Source organism: Electrona antarctica (genome assembly GCF_951216825.1).
Source record: "Electrona antarctica genome assembly, chromosome: 9".
NCBI lineage: Eukaryota > Metazoa > Chordata > Actinopteri > Myctophiformes > Myctophidae > Electrona > Electrona antarctica.
Window position 1 is genome coordinate 26,324,355 of NC_136790.1, and position 16,634 is coordinate 26,340,988.

Consider the following 16,634-nt stretch of genomic DNA (forward strand, 5'->3'; position numbering starts at 1 on the left):
TTGTGATACAATCCCCCCCCCAACCACTATACAAATACAAAGAGACAGACTGTCAAAACAAAACCTATGGAGTTTATCAAGAAGGAAGAGGATTTTTTTCTGGTTCACTCATTTTCAAAATAAAATCTTTGAAATCGACTAGTCCAATCCAGTGACCAGTCGTTTATCTATGAAGTGCAGTTTGGCACCGGTGCCAACATTGTCACAAAGGAGGGTGATCTGGCACTGGCACGCTGGCATAGCTCAGAGCTATGGACCAGAGCAAACGCTGGCCTGGCATACATGTGAGAGAGATGATTTTTGGTTCAAGATAAACTGTTTAAAAATAAAAGCGTAGTCGTATACCTAAATAAAATATACCTAAATTACTGTTCTTTTATTAATTAATCAAAGGACCGGGGGGGGGAATACAATAAAATTGTGTATTAGGCCTATATGTTTTATGTGGAAAAATGTATTAACCGGTACATTTATTTTGAAAACAAGAAACGACCAACCGGATATTTGGTGCCTTTTGACAGCACGCTTTCTAAAATAGAGGAGGAAGTGGTGTCGGTTTTTGGTGACGCTGCATTAAGACCTGCAAGACATGGCTCATTCTAGTAAGTACATTTCTTTACAAACTATGATTGTAATGTCAGATTTGTGTAGTTATTTGTTACAATATGTAATATGATCGAATGGCCATTTTAAGTAATAATGGAAAGACTACACAGGATGTGCCGCGCTCTAATTTATAGTAGCTAGTTGGCTAAAGCCTGCTGTGCTAATTCAATGAATGAATAGATTCATGAATTCTGTTGGTGTTTAACCAAAAGAAAATGCAGGTTGTGTGCAACCGTTTTAATACATGTTTATGATAAATGCACAACTTTTTAAATCGTAAATGATGGTATGTCTGTCCTCAGGATTGCTAGTGTTGTTTCTTGTCAGCCTGGCTGTTGGAGCCCAGGCTCTCACACCATCCCATTACCTGTCACTGTCGGATGTGGGGAGACTGCAGAACCTATTGAGTCAACCTTTCACAGACCTAGAGTCCGCTTACTACTCTATTGTTGGACTGACCAAGCTTGGAGTATCCGTTCCTGATCAAAGTGTAAGAGGATTGTAGAATGTAGATATTCTCATTTTGAGTTCAAGCTTTGCATATCTATGCATAGTAATCTGTAGTTCTGTACCTCATCTTACATAAATAATAGTTGTCATTGGTATCACTGTGTCATACTATGACTTGTGTTTTTGTCTCTGCAGGAGGCATGCCAGTTCCTTAAGTCCCAACTTGACCCCATGAGTCTTGATTCTGTCTTTTTCGCTGCTGAGGCCAGTCAAGCCCTATCAGGATGTGAGGTAAAGAAATTCAAATACTTTTTGCTGCTAGTTTTATTTGATTCTGTAAAAAACAAATAATCCTGTGCCGTTTGATGGCCATAGCTGTGCTAGCCTGGTTAATAAACCAGACCGAATCAGCCGTTGGCAAAAAAAAGTTGCCTACCAGCGGATTACGGTCTGGCGAGGCTCAGTAGCACGCCTCTTTCCTACAGCAGAGAACAGGTCGGACCAATCGGGACACGGTATGCAATATAGGCGGGCTTTGGTACAGTGACGTTCAATGCTTGAGACCTTTGACTGACAGTAGCTCTGACCAATTGCGTCAAAGAGAAAATGTTCCCCGGGAAATGAAATCCAAGTGGAGCCAGCCCAGACTGATATACCGCGACAGTGTTGTGTGATATTAGTCTGGCTTATTAGCCAGGCTATAGCTGTGCACCTTACTGTCTAAACCGATAGAGCTGTGATTCACATTGTGGCTGGCAACCTATTATGAACATGCATGTATCGTGCTGTTTACTTCCAAAGATACCCGTGTCCAATGAAACCCGCGACATTCTCCTGGCGGCAGTTAGCGAGGACTCGACCGTGACTCAGATCCATCGGGCTGTGAGTGCACTCAGCTCATTGGGGCTTCCGCTGGCATCTCAGGAAGCAGTTGGTGCCCTGGCAGCTCGCATCAACAAGGAGGACAATGTCATGGCGTGAGTACTTTGTAGTTCGTACACACTGGCTAGAGCGTACACGGTAATAGTACAGGTCAGTTAACTTCGTCCAATCCCACCTGCACTGAGATTGGACACAATGGGACAGTTTTGGTAAAGTTATTTGTTTTGCTAATGTAATATTATGTTATGGTCTCTCTGGACAGCATAACCACAGCCCTGCAGACAGCAGCCCGCCTCTCACAGCAGGCAGAGCTCGGCGGAATACTGGAGGAGATTGAGGTGAGCTACCATCTGTCCCAGCTGGTGTTGTGGTTCTGACCAAAGCACTCTTAGTTGTGTGTGATGTGCATGAGATGCTCTTATTCAGTAATTGGGACAGCTGAGCTTTTTACCTTTTTTTTTTTTTTCTATTATTATTTTATTGTGTTGACTGAATTGCATATTTGACTGACACCCCCACCCCAACTCAGGACCTGACAGCTCGTTTGGATGATCTGGGTGGCGTCTACCTCCAGTTTGAAGAGGGACTTGAGGCAACTGCCCTGTTTGTGACTGCTGCATATTCTCTGTCTGACCATGTGGATATGGAGCCCCCCCTAAAGGAGGTATAATCATTAACCACTTTAACCCTCTAATATTGAAAACAGGGCTTTAGTCAAAGTTGAAACTGTAATACCCTGTTTAGGCCAAGATACAAAGTGTCTATTCTGGTATAGAATAGGAATAGATCTATTTCCCCATAAATGAGTTTTAGGGGACAGGGAATCATGTTGCCCAAACGGATTTAGAGTGAGTGAATTATTTCATTCCATTATACAGAATATCAGATGGAAGATCCTCTATGAGTTCGAATTTCTCCATGCTCAACCATCAGGAATCACTATTGAACATTTGGAATAATTTGAATAAAACTAGGTCTATGTTTACGTACAATATTAGCTGGAAGCTGTGAATAAACATCGACATTACATCGTTATTATGGTTCAATCCAGGCTCAGTTGTGGTGATGACGGTAGATATGTTTTCCCCACAGGACCAGGTCATTCAGCTGGTGAACTCCATCTTTAGCAAGAAGTCCTGGGACTCACTGGCTGAGGCTTTCAGTGTGGCAAGTGCTGCTGCTGCCCTCTCTAACAACCGCTTCCATGTACCAGTTATTGTCACTGCTCAGGGCCCAGCCACAGTTTCACACAGTCAACCAACCTTGCAGGTAAATCTAGAGGGATCTTAAAATACCAGAACCATGAAGTAATATCTATAGCTTTGTATATCTTTGAAGAAGTTCTCTGACCGAAAGCTTGCATTAAACGACACCTCAGTTAAATCGTTTTTCTTCTTCTTTTAGTTCCAACACGTGAGATAAATGTCAAAAGGAGATTAGACTGAGAGATGTCCAAGTGTTTAAAAGGTGTTGAAAGTTGTTCCTGCAGTGCACAGAGATGTCAGTGTTAAAAGGTGTTGAAAGTTGCTCCTGCACAGACGTGACAATAATTTGATTGCGCTGTTGTGTGCCTGCATGAATGAATAGCATTATAGCCTACCCCTCTCAAAAGTGTGACTCTGTATTGAATGCAGCTTTTGAGTTGCTAAACACTCCTGCAGTAGGCAGGGTACAAGTGAGTTTTGTTCATATACAACATTGACATTAACGATGAAGTTCCTTTGCCAGAAGTGAGTGCATTTGTGTTTTGTGTTTTTAGTGAGCTCTCTCGCACAAACTTTGCTACAGGAGCTATATCAACCAACTAAATCATGTCCGTCATCAATCGTGACGTTCTTTTGTCAGAAATGAGTGGCTTCCATAAAATAATTGTCTGTGAAGTGGCTGAAAGTCTCTTAATACCCTCTCTCCACACACTCACTTTCTGAACTAGTTCTCTTGAGCTGAACAGCCAACCAGAGAGCTCTTACCCCCTACCCCCTTCTTCCTTCCCAACGCGTTCCGACCCACGCAGAAGCCTGACTATTACAGATGCTGCAATACACACCGCACATTAACAACAGATCTTTTGGGAATCAACAGTCGTACATAGGTCAAATTGACAACCAGTTTAGCTCAATAATCTAAGTAATTTATGGTTGAGTTCCATCCTTTCAAGCACATAAGTGTAACTAAACTTATTGCATTCTTAAACTGATAGTTGGACATCAAGGGTCAGTGAACAGCTCTTTGTCACTATCACTGCTCAGAAGTTCTCAGCATTTTCCAGCACTGTACAGCAAAAAAATAATCTCAAAAGCCAATACAAATACTGTAGGACAACACTGTAAACAAACACGAACAAAAATAGCCTTGTGCTATCTGTAGTGTTAATCACCTCATAATGCTGGTGTTTGTCTGACTCTCAGCTCCTTGTTACCGATGTCCTTTCTCAACCCCTGACCTCAGCCAATGTGCTGGTTGAATCTGCTTATGCTGTGGCCTCCAAGAGTGTCATACTCGGCCAAGCACCTTTCACCCTCAGAGAGTAAGTATGACTAGAGAAAAATGTTGCATTGTTTTATTGTTAATGGCGTTCAATGTTTGTGTTGGCACCGTTTTGTTTTACATCACCATTACATCACCTAATCAACACGAGTTAGACATTAATATATTAGCGCCCCTCACTTCAAACGGGTGTGATTTTTTAAACTTTAATAAACTGCCTTGATGTTGGCTCTTTCTATGGAAGAGGCACTATGGACCTTATTGTTCTCAATAAATTGAGACTCTTGTGGTTTATGGATGTATTCATGCATTAATTATATGATTCCCTCTTGCTTTCTAGTGGTGTCTTTGAACTGAACTTCATGTCGAGCCAACCAGCCAGTGGATACTACCAGTTCACTGTCGCAGTAACTGGGGACACCCGATTGGTTGCCAATAATGTTGAGGTAGGCTCATTTTTAGTTGCATTTAGCAAATATTTATTGCACTGGATTTCATTTGCAGACACATTATAAATTATTCTGTGCTTTGGTGTCTGTTGGTGGGATCACAAATATTTCTCCTGTCAACAGTGGACAATTTGTCTGTTTCACTGGATTTGCATATTGTTGAAATGCTCACATGGAACAGTATCTGGCCTCCATTTCCTATATACAGTTTTTGTCCGCAACACAAACATTAAATGTCATTGACGATGAAGGGAAAATTTACGTCATCTTGTCTCCACACGTCTCATATTTGCCATCGACAATGAAAGGAGAAATGAGGTCAAATGTCCGCAACACAAACATTAAATGCCATTGACAATGAAGGGAAAGTTTACGTCATCTTGTCTGCCAAATATGACGTAAATTTGTGGCAACAGCCATTCTGATTGGCCAGTATGAGATGATGCATGATGATGTACGATGATAAGAGCACCCCTCACTTCACGGGTGTGATTTTTACCTTATGTTCCTCTGTTCAACTTCACCTGTAGCTGAAAGTAAAGGTGTCCACAGAGGTGGCCATTACCAATATGGACCTGTCTATCGTGGATAAGGACCAGAGCATCGGCACAAAGACCACCAGGTCAGAAAGGACAGTTGATGAACAAAGCCTTCTTTAATAATGACTTTGTGTTGATCAATATTGGTGGAGTACTACAAGTTCTCTTCTTTATTTACCCAGGGTGGAGTATCCTAATAAAGCTAAGAGCTCCTTAACAGCAGACGGCCACCAGAACTTTGCCATGTCCTTCCAGTTGGTTGATGTTAACACAGGAGTAGAGCTAACGCCTCACCAGGTTTGTAAGACTTGGAAATCTCTGCCAGCGGCTAAACGCTAACAGCTTTTGTAATTAAATGTTTATTCAAATGGCATCGTGAAGTTTGTAATTTGCCCGTATCAAAATCTCTTGATTTCTTATTTTCACAGACATTTGTGAAGTTGCATAATCAGAAAACTGGGCAAGAGGTCGTGTTTGTGGCTGAGCCAGACAGTAAGAACCTTTACAAGTTTGAGCTTGATACAGCTGAGAGGAAGTCCGAGTTTGATTCGATGTCTGGCACCTACTCTCTTCACCTCATTGTTGGGGATGCTACCCTGGAGAATCCAATTTTGTGGAATGTGGTGAGTGTCGAGACCTGGAGGCTGTGGGCTGGGTGGGCCATAGGTTAATTTTAACTTGTCGTCGACCAGTTGGACAGTCATATCAAAGACAGAGTTGTTTTTTACCCTTGAAAGGCGGATGTTGTTCTGAAGTTCCTTGAGGAGGAGGCCCCCGCCATCATGCAGCCGAAGACCCTTTACATCCCCAAACCAGATATCCAGGTAACAACTACAACTCCCCGGTTAAATGTAAACTACTGTTTTGAATTGGATAGAATGGATGCTGATAATTTCCTACTGTGTCTTCAGCATCTGTTCAGGGAGCCGGAGAAGAAGCCTCCCACAGTGGTTTCCAACGCCTTCACTGCTCTCATCCTCTCTCCGCTTCTACTCCTACTTGTTCTGGTGAATACATTTAGCATTTTTATGTTGTGAATGTTTTTGGTATCAGAGCTACTAAAAATGGATCCACTGAAGTTGAGCAAACTCACTCTCCTACAAAGAGGTCTAGGTCACATCTGCCCCAAGTACTTAAGTCTGTCTGTGCAATACATTAATTTAATTATTATTTTTTAGTCAAATGTCATCATTGCATTTTAATGAATTTTAAAAGTCTGGTCACAAAGAGCCCTTGGACAAAAGATTGATATCGGGTGTGAAATTAAAATTATTTATTAACTGAGCAATTATGTTTGTCCAAAATGTGCTCGGTTAGATCAGTTTGTTAAGGTCTCCTCTGAATAAATACAAAGCCCCAAATTAAATCCATGAATGGATAAATGGTCCCTGTTCATTTTAATGGACGATGTATGGCCGAAGCACTGATGGATGGTATGGCCCTGTAAGGCTGTGAATAGATACGGTTACTATATAAACACCAGGGGTGGCTAACTTAGTTTAGATCATAGGTCATGGGCTGGGCATAATGCAACTTGATGCAAGCCGGACCAGTTTTGCACACACGAAGCATGAGCCCATAGTGTCCACCTTCAAAAAACGTATTGTCTCCACCAGGCCGAAGGCATGGGGAGAGAGTATGTTTTGCACTCCGTCTGTGTGTGTGTGTGTGTGTGTGTGTGTGTGTCCGTCCGTCCTTCCTTCCTTCCGTCCGTCCGTTACCAGCTAATCTCCGGCACCGTTAACCTGGTCGATGCCAAACTTTGCACACACACTCCCTGGATGGCAACGATGAACCTCTGCCCCACATTTTCCAGAACGGCCTGTTATAGCGCCACCATGAGGCAGCTTTTCACATTTTTACCTAAAACTGCACCGATCTGTGTGAAACGTTGCATGCACACTCCCTAGAGGCCAAGGACAAACCTTTGACCTGCATTTTCCGCATCTGCCTTTTATAGCGCCACCAGGAGGCCGACTTTTGTAAAACACATTTTTTGATATTACTCCTCCAGAGTCTGTCCAAAAATCTCACAAATCGTTACACATTATCTCTATGGTCATGTGCTCAAGTCGGATCTGTCCGATATTTCATATTCCATCCTAATTGGCTATAATTGGCTTTCACAGTTTGCAAGATTGCCCCGTTTTGAACAAAAGCCTCAAATCATGAACGCAGTATGCAATTTACGTGAAATCTTTCACACATTTTCTTACTAGGCTGAGGAATATATCCCACCCTTTTCACATTGGCCTGTTATAGCGCCACCAACATGTTGATTTGTGTTCCTCAACAAAATGAAGAAAACTGTTGCAAAAAACAAACATGTTTATATTACTCCTAAACATTTTGCCAAACATCTCACACAGTCCTATCCTCCTGGTGGAGACCTGTGCCCAGAAGGGCACTTTTTCTAGTTTGAACCTGTTTTAATGTGTCTTAGCTATAACTGCAAATTGTTTAAATTCATGTTGTAACAATCGGCCTATTACACTGAAAGGATAATTATTGCTAAAGGAAAAAACAACGGGATCGTCGGGTTAACTCTGCTGTATTTTATATAGAAACCACAAAAGGATGTTAAGCGGACAGAATGGCAAGCAATATACACACAGTTTACATTGGAAACAACCGGAATCAACAATCAATAATCACAACTCGACCCCCCTCCCAACCCAAATGAGTCCCAGTCCCAGCCAAACATAAACAATAAACAAAGTTCATACGGCGCTAGCGGCACGCTACCGCTCGCCCACAGTATTATGAATAGAACCCGCGTCGTTCCTCTTCTCACCGTGCACGCGCACTAGAGCCTTTTAAAGTTCCTCGTAATCCACACAGAATGAAAAGACCGCTCCTCGCGGAATGGCGAGCGTTCGGGGTACTATAATCCAACGAGGACCAAACGTTTGGAAAGATCTCACCAGTATTGACGTGACGTCTCTGACGCTGTTCGCCTCCACGCACCCTGTGATTCCAAGCGATCAATATCCAACGGCAGCAACAGCGCGTTCCTGTTCCCGATGGCTCGATTGTCCTTTGCCTTGGCTGCAGATACTACGCGTTAAACATTGGATAGTGATTTAACCAGTAGGCCTATCTGGCGCCACGGAGCTCCTCTCTGTCAAATGTGAACCCTAGCACCTAGGTTCGTTTGTCCATTTGATCCCTATTCCCTGTGTCACTTCCTCTATAAATAAAGTTGGGTGACACCATCAATCATTCAATTACCCCCTGTATCAGACCTTTTACCTCTCACGTGAACCAGAAATGTTATAATTAACTGTAAAGTCACTCCACATGTACACACATCACACGTACATAATAACATGCATAGGTCAAGCAAATAAATACAAAAACAGTATGTGCATTTGTCACAATGTTTAAGTTGTTGTTCTTGCAAGCATCACTTTTATGATTAGAACTAAAGGGGCTGTAAGTGATATTTTTTGTTTAAAAGAGTTTATTTCTTTCTTTATTCCCCTTAAAACGTTGAAGCTCTATATTCTGATATTAATACAATGCTTTTTTTGGTGTTTGTTCAATTTCCATGGTGTCCCTGTCTCCAGCTGTTTATTTAACAGAAAATATATTTTCAGTTGGGTCACCAATTTCATCCAAACTGGACAGAGAACCCATTTATCAGTTTACATTCGATCAGCTCAGATGAGTTCTCTCTCCTGATCGTATCCAAGCCCGAAAATATATTTACTAAAGAGCTGGAGAAACGGGGAGACATCAGAACATGGAACGTTAAAAAAGAAGAGAGAATAATGTAGCTAAGTTGGTCATAACGATCTATGGGTGTTAACTGATTAATTGGCTCAAGGTTTCCTTTTTAACGTTAGCTTTTTTTGGGTTGACTGTGCTATAGAATTGAGTTTATATTTGAAATGGTTTATTGTAGAAAAGGTGGTTTGATTCTGCTGTGGGCAAGCTGTGTTCATTTCCCTAGAAAGGCCTTTCAGAATGAAACCTTGATAGTCAATGAATGAGACCTTTTTGATGAATGCAGCTTTTTCTTTTTTCTTTTTTTTTTTAACAATGCTGTATGTTTATATCACTGGCAATGAGTAATGAGTATTGGCTGTTACAACCGACTAATCACTGTGTTGTGCAGAAGACCATTTTCTGTTCTTTTGTTTGTGGACCCTGTGCCTTGCAAATAACATTCTCTTATTTCTCCTCTCGTCTCTAGTGGTTTAAACTCGGGGCCAACGTTTCCAACTTCAGCTGCACTCCCAGCACTGTTCTGTTCCATATAGGACATGCCGGTTAGTGTTAAGCTTTGTTGTATGCATATCACTGGGGAAATTAAAGGTACAACATTAGTATTTTTTAAAATATTTTATGATGGGTAGGCCTGTGCATGCCACTACTGTATGTTACTGTTAATATTAGAATGCATCATGTTTTTTTTTCCTCAATGATACATAAACAAATTCTTATTACAATGAAGATTACAATGAAGAAAATTATGCAGTTATAAATATACACAATGTTATAATATTCAACATCAGCATTTGATTGTATATTAAACATTTGTATCTTTCTTGTCTCAGCTATGCTGATCCTGATGTATGTTTATTGGACACACCTCAACATGTTCCAGACCCTCAAGTATCTGGCTATCATTGGCACTCTAACCTTCCTCGCCGGGAACCGCATGCTGGCCCAAAAAGCAGTCAAGAGGTATGGCTCCTGATGACACCTAGGCAACATGGGTTAAAAGTTATTTTCTAGAGGGCCCTTTACCACAGGAACAAAATCTGGCCTCTTTCAGATGAGAGATGCCTCTGGTACCTTGAGGCCTCTTGGTCGTTCTGATTGTACTAAAGGGTCTACTTGCACAGTGTGGTCCCCCTCCCCCCCAGAGGCCTTTGTCCATGCTAGGCTGTTTTCAAGAGTGGAGCCATCATTTGTAAAACTTGCCTACCAAGAGAGGATCATCGTGCCAGCTATCTGCGTCAGTGATTACCTGAGTGGGTGGTTTTATCTAAGCCATGAAAATGTAGAGCCCTCAAAAGGCTAAAGTGACAAAATGGCTGACGACTTTATTCTCTAATTGCTCACCTTTCCTCTGGAGTAACCAATTTCCTCTTATGCTTTTTGTCTAGGATAAAGTTGCTGGATTGGATTCTTTAGCAACGTCACAGCTAAGAATCGTCTAATAGGAGTGCAAAGCTGCACCTTTAGTTTGACAAAAATGACACTGAAAAATGTGCCTCCCTTCTGGTGGTGGGCAATGTATAAATTAAAGTTAATGGGTTTCGTCCATCTCAAGGTGTTTTTCCCTGAGCACAATGTATGTTTTGAATCATTTTCAACGATTGAGCTGTGCATTTGACCCTATAGAAATGGCAGCAATGTGACAAGGTACTGACCATCTGTTCTTCACTGAGCCCTGCTATTATTTTTATCTGGTCGCCGATTGTTGATAAATGTTAAACTTTGGGTAGAATGCTGTCATCACTGAAACATCGTAGATGAGCAGGGCACCTTGCATTTTCAGTTGTAAAAAAATAAATAAGAGTAAAACGCACAGCCTTAATGTCAGGTCCCCATGACATTCCCTGTGACATATTAATATTGCTTGTGATGGCAGTATTCCATCCTTGGTATCTTTATTCTAGGTCATAATAGTCAATTTAACCATGTTTAACAGGAGGAAAATGCTATTAATGTAATTATCAGAAATTGAGGTCTATCTGCTCTCCACTTCTCAAAGGTCTATCTAGCCCCAATCTCCTTACAATTGGTGCCTATGTCTTTTAACCCCTCTTTCCACACTTTCCTATAAATCTCTCTTTACTCTTTCAGGATTGCTGCAGAGCAAAGTAGTAGGTTGGCAAAGTATAGGAGCCTGCGATAGAGGCTTCATTTCTTAACAAATGGCTGGTCTTCCAGGCTGAAGTAAGGGCATCCTTGTGGATTGCATCCTAGTGCATCTCCATATGGCCGGCATAATGCATGGCTGTGTGGTGCTCACTCACAGTAGTCCTGAGTGTTCATACGTATTGTATTTGATGCCTCTTCTAGCTTGCCTCTCACTCATCACACCACAACCGTACCCGTCATGTCCATGTCCATGCCAGCACCTTCTTAATCCCTCCATTCTAGTCTTTAACACTCATGGATGTGGCCATGGTTGGTGATGCTTTGTGTTGTACAGTATATGTTCATTACCCAAGAGTCATTTCTTATGATAACCGCTCGATTTTTGCCGGTTACACTGTTTATTGTGATTGTACACTGTATGCTGTACATAGAAATGCATGACTCTGCCCTTGTGTGACTTGGCAGTAATCAGGTGGTAAACCGTAACCATGATGTAATGTGTTAAGATTTTATTAATCTCACATTTCTCAAATAACACTTTGATCTCCTTTTTCTCTTACAGAATGGCAGGCAAGTGAGGGCAAGAAATTTGAAGACACTGATTGAAGGTCTTATTTTAGTCATTCAAGGATGCATCGAATCAGACTGTTGGAAAAAGAAAACATATTTCATGAGTCCAATTGACAATTTAAAAATGCAGTTTTGTCTTATTTCCCCCACATAAAAGGCAACAAGATATCATGATGTCTTGAGAGACTAGACAGATGTTCACAGACAGGATACTCTACTGAGAAAGGCTGTAAAGCTATCATTGCACTTCATTTTCCTGTGATTCTGGTTTTGTTCTTGTTGTCCATGTCCAACATGCCAATATTGTCTAAGCGAGCTATTATTTGTGGTTTATTTCCTTTTTCTCTCGTTTGTTTTGTACATTGCTGTTTCCTGTTTGTTTGAACAACCACGTCACCTGAAGTGACACAAATTTGTTTTGCATTGTGAATTTGTTGTTCAGCTGAAATTATGAATGCCGATGACTAATTGACAAAGCTGTAATGATAAATGTTGACGACGACCAGCCATAACATCCCTGACACATTCATCATTAGATGAGAGAGGTACATGTGCCCAGTTGATTGTTTGCCTGTTCATGTCATTACATGTAGAGCATAGGTGTTTATTCTCTTGTGATATAAAGAGTTGGATATTCCACTGAAAAAGAAAATAATTGAGTAATAAAATGATGGCAATTCCAGGAAAGCAGGTGTTTTTCTAATGAAAAAAAATAAAGGTTTTTTTCCCCATATTGTCTGGCATTGTAATCAAAGATTAGTCATTGCTTTAGCCAAAAGCTTTTTTCCTTTTGGTCAAAATGCTGGAACATATATATTTAAAAAAAAAGCACCTGTATTTGTGAAAAACGCTGTGGCACACCGCTGCCTCTACTGTCCATGCCCTCAGCAGCAAATAATTCTTCATTAGGACATATCAAAATGTATGGTCAGTAGATGATAAAGGCAATTTGATATTGTGTGCAACAAGTGGGTTTTGACATTTATAATGTGTATTAATTACCTGGTAGTCATGATGTCCCTCCCTCTGCTATATCTCTGCTTTCTCTGGATTTCTTCTTTATATGTTCCTTCATAGATGTCTGACTGCCGCTTCACATAGCTCTCACTTTCATCTCTGTAAAATACCAAAGTTGGTAAAAACTTGGTATTACCAAGTATTCGTTTAGGTATCCTCAATGAGGCATAAAATGTTTCCCCCCCCCTCAAACATTAACGACAAAATATACTTTTGTACAGCAAAATGTTATGACTTACTCTAGCCGTTTCCCCATAATTGTCTGAAGGAACTTCCTAGCAGAGATTTGCCCCAGCACTTTTCTGTACCTGTTGGTGAAGATGGCATCGGCATGACGTCCTATCCTAAAAGCGGAAGGGATCAAGACCACTTTATGTTGGTTATTTTTTATTGCAAACCATTATTTGAACACTGTTAGAACACCTGAATATATTATCTACACTGATTGTATAATTACTTTTTTACTATAAGTGTTGCTGCTGTTGACTTTTGTCCACTCATATCCAACCCCACTTATATTGTGAAACAGCCCCTCAGACTGTACTGTGATGCTGACCGTAGCTCTGCTTGCTGTCTTGAAGGTGTCATGTGCTCCTTCAGAAGCTGTATTGGATTCTCTATGGAGGACGTCATCAGGATGGAAGTGTCTCTCTGGCCAAACCTGAGTGTTACCACAGTAAACACAACTTTCTTTCTTTCTTTCTAGACAAGAGTTCTACCTTCATGTGCTTGACCAAAATTGGATATTTATTTCAATAAGCTTAAAAATAAATAGGGACTATACATGTATGTGAATGTTTGTTGGTTTTAGCACATTATATTTGAGGTGTGAGAACCTCATTTTAAATGCAAAATGTGCTCTCATCTTTCTTTTTGTCCCTGGTATGCAATTACATGTTCAGCTGCTTTGCCATCAGAACTGTGTATTTAATGTTCAGTGTCAATGTAACGTGGTGAATCATCTTGACCCCTTTTAGCATAACAAGAGCAGAGGGCACAGTAGCCTGTGACCTATGAATTATTTCTCTCAGCTCCCTCATCAGCCACACCACTAAGCATTTGATGAAGCAGAGGGAACATATTAATTAAATTTGACAGAAAATTAAGTTTCCACTTCCCATAATAAGGCAATAGGACAAGAGAGGTGTTATGTTTAATCTTTGACATTTAATAAATGGTTCAACAAGAAACCTAGTGTATTTCATCTTGTAGGTCAGGGGTTCTCAACATTTTGGGCTGGGGACCCCCGGAAATGCTTTGGCCATGTCTCGCAATCATTTGGCGACCCCAGAGAGGTTGTGACCCACGGGTTGAGAACCCCTGTTGTAGGTGATGGTGTGAAATCTTAAAACATTTAGACCTGAGGCCAATTATTCTAAAAATGTCTTCAAAATCTTGAAGTTTCCTGGAAAAACTTAAGATAATTATGTATTAAAAAATCACACCCGTGTGAAGTGAGGGGCGCTCTTATCATCATACATCATCTCATTCTGGCCAATCACAATATGCGTCCTCACCTTCGTCTTCAATGTTTGTTTGCACAATGTTTGTGTTTACACAAACCCTCAAAGCTGGACATAGGCCTCAAGAATGACAAAATGTATGTTGCTATAGCCTACTGTACATAGCAACTACTACCCCAAAAGGGCTTCCCAGATTGAAAGGTAAAAAACCCAAAAAGGGTTCCTGTCTTCTAGTCTTAGATCAGATACACTTGATTCATCATTCAATTAATCCAAATATTCTTCTGAGACCGGCTGATGGGAACCTCTCAATTGCATGCACGTAAACATAATCTTTCCTATTACCTACGTATTATGTATCACCAATATTTCTGCATTTCAACATCGCAGCATATTCAGGAGCAGATGAATTAACAAAAGACAGCATTTCAGCATCAAATGGATCCCCCCCCCCATTCCATTAAATTCCCATTCAGAATATAGCCTGCTTATTATTTGTTTTAATTGGTCAAATACTTTGTCATGACTTACCTAATAGATGGGTAGAGAGGAGAGCCTGATAAAGATATGATAAGGCAACAAAAGACCATCAGCACAGCTTTCTCCATCACGGCTAGTTCTGGTGAAGAATGGACAGTCAGAACAAATGACAGAGTAGAAATTACATTAGAAAAACGCTGAAGCCACAGTTTCCCTTGCTTGGCCTCTTCTCATATCTCTGCAGTCTGTATTAAAGTTGTAGCAGACAGACCTGTATCCTACAATCATTTGGAGCCAATGATATCCAATTAATTTTGTCATCATTACAACACTTAATTTAATGTGCACTTGTCATCCGATGAATATGAATATTTGTGTATTGCGTTTCAATATCAGCATTTCTTACTTTACTGTGTTGTATTTGTATGAGTCTATTAGAGAAATCACATTAAACTTGTGGACATATCCTAATTATCCTTGATAAGTGCAAACAGGTTATAATTGTCTATAAAATTGATTCACATTCTGATATTATTCTGATTCAAATTGTCAAACGCTTAGACTTAAAAATTAGTGTTATAACAATTGTACTGAAGTTTTACTTCAGGAATTGCTAAAAAGTCTGAATTGGTAGATGTTCAAGGTACCTTGGTGTGATGTTAGAGCTTCCCAGCAGTCCTCTCAGAAATTGTTGCTCTCCTCTCTCATCTCAGACTCTCTGTGTGATAGGATGGCTTGAACTGTACTTGTACTGTACCGGTCAATTTACCAAACCTGTAATTTCCAATGACATCACACTTTAAATTGCTCCTCTCCTCTCCGCTACTGAATTGAGTTATCACCATGTTATCTCTCTCTCTCTCGCTCTCTCTCTCTCTATCTCTCTCTCTCTCTCTCTCTCTCCCCCTCCCCCCCTCCCTGAAAGGTGAAAGCTGAACACTTACTTTAGTTTCATTCATAAAAACACTTGTTGGGCTAAAAATGGCCATAGCCATCATCACAAATGTGACGAGGTCAGCACATTTGGGCACATGGCTATTGCCGAATTTAGCCCAAGAATCATGAAAACCCCCTAGTTTGACACGTTGCATGCTACTTAAAGCATAATAAAATGTAGACATTTTTGCCTTATACCGATTGGTAATGGTGGCCATATGGATTTGGCCACTGTGGCGACCCCGAAGGTCGCTGGTTCGGGCGCCGTAGCTAAATCATTCAAGCATGCCCTGGGCTATTTGTACATAATTTGGCGCTTTTAGACGAATTAGCGCAAAATCATCCTTATCTCTCCCTATGCTCCTCCACTATACATCACATTCAGTGCTCAGCCAATCAAGTCATTTCCGTGGTACACACATACACACACAACGTTGGGCATAGGAGGACCTCGATGTTGGATAAAGAGAAAATATTAAACTAGAAAAAGTGCCCTTCTGGGCACAGGTCTCCACCAGGAGGATAGGAGTGTGTGTGATGTAGAATTCTGGATGAGCAGGACATGCATTTTGTACAAAACGGGCTACTCCTGAAAACTTTGGAAGGCAATCTTAGCTAATCAGTATAGAATCTGAGAAATCCAACATGCTCGTCTTGATCTCATGACTACAGAGATCATGTGTACCGATTTGCGTGAGATTTGGATGAAATCTGTGCGACTAACATAAACAATGTGTTTTGCAGAAATCGGCCTCATGGTGGCGCTATAACCGGCAGATGTGGAGGGATGCAGGGAAAATGTTCTTCCATGGCCTCTAGGGAGTGTGCATACATAAGTTGTATACAGATGATGCAGTTATAGGTAAAAACAGGAATTGGCCTGTTATAGCGCCACCGTGAGGCTGATTTTGGGGGAA

At 40.9% G+C, this 16,634-nt stretch overlaps 2 protein-coding genes across 3 annotated transcripts; one reads left to right on the top strand and one right to left on the bottom strand.

Annotated features, from left to right (window-relative positions):
* The first annotated feature begins 486 nt into the window (after positions 1-486).
* On the top strand, positions 487-12,552 carry rpn2 (ribophorin II). 2 transcript variants are annotated; one of them, XM_079509402.1, is made up of 17 exons: positions 487-602; positions 909-1,096; positions 1,252-1,347; positions 1,858-2,033; positions 2,201-2,276; positions 2,468-2,602; positions 3,031-3,207; positions 4,347-4,465; positions 4,766-4,871; positions 5,405-5,496; positions 5,596-5,710; positions 5,842-6,036; positions 6,151-6,237; positions 6,325-6,420; positions 9,612-9,687; positions 9,976-10,105; positions 11,814-12,552. In XM_079509402.1, exons 1-17 carry the CDS (start codon positions 590-592, stop codon positions 11,827-11,829), a joined length of 1,893 nt encoding a protein of 630 aa, XP_079365528.1. In that variant the 5' UTR covers positions 487-589; the 3' UTR covers positions 11,830-12,552. The 2 variants fall into 2 exon arrangements, with proteins under 2 accessions (XP_079365528.1, XP_079365527.1); XM_079509401.1 differs by lacking the exon at positions 11,814-12,552 and adding an exon at positions 11,234-11,309.
* A 101-nt stretch (positions 12,553-12,653) lies between these two features.
* Positions 12,654-15,513, bottom strand: ghrh (growth hormone releasing hormone). The gene is made up of 6 exons (XM_079509403.1): positions 15,429-15,513; positions 14,833-14,920; positions 13,395-13,499; positions 13,078-13,182; positions 12,824-12,937; positions 12,654-12,721 (listed from the first exon to the last, which is right to left on the bottom strand). Exons 2-6 carry the CDS (start codon positions 14,907-14,909, stop codon positions 12,706-12,708), a joined length of 417 nt encoding a protein of 138 aa, XP_079365529.1. The 5' UTR covers positions 14,910-14,920; positions 15,429-15,513; the 3' UTR covers positions 12,654-12,705.
* Positions 15,514-16,634: the final 1,121 nt, after the last annotated feature.

What these genes read in the sequence shown, in the direction of transcription:
- rpn2 (XM_079509401.1), top strand. An exon ending in AAGCCCTATCAGGATGTGAG is followed by an intron (nt 1,348 to 1,857) that starts GTAAAGAAATTC and finishes TTACTTCCAAAG; the next exon opens with ATACCCGTGTCCAATGAAAC. An exon ending in TAGAGCTAACGCCTCACCAG is followed by an intron (nt 5,711 to 5,841) that starts GTTTGTAAGACT and finishes TTATTTTCACAG; the next exon opens with ACATTTGTGAAGTTGCATAA.
- ghrh (XM_079509403.1), bottom strand. Translation starts at nt 14,909, where the DNA reads ATGGAGAAAGCTGTGCTGATGGTCTTTTGTTGCCTTATCATATCTTTA. An exon ending in AGACAGCAAGCAGAGCTACG is followed by an intron (nt 13,183 to 13,394) that starts GTCAGCATCACA and finishes TTCCGCTTTTAG; the next exon opens with GATAGGACGTCATGCCGATG. An exon ending in ATTATGGGGAAACGGCTAGA is followed by an intron (nt 12,938 to 13,077) that starts GTAAGTCATAAC and finishes GGTATTTTACAG; the next exon opens with AGATGAAAGTGAGAGCTATG.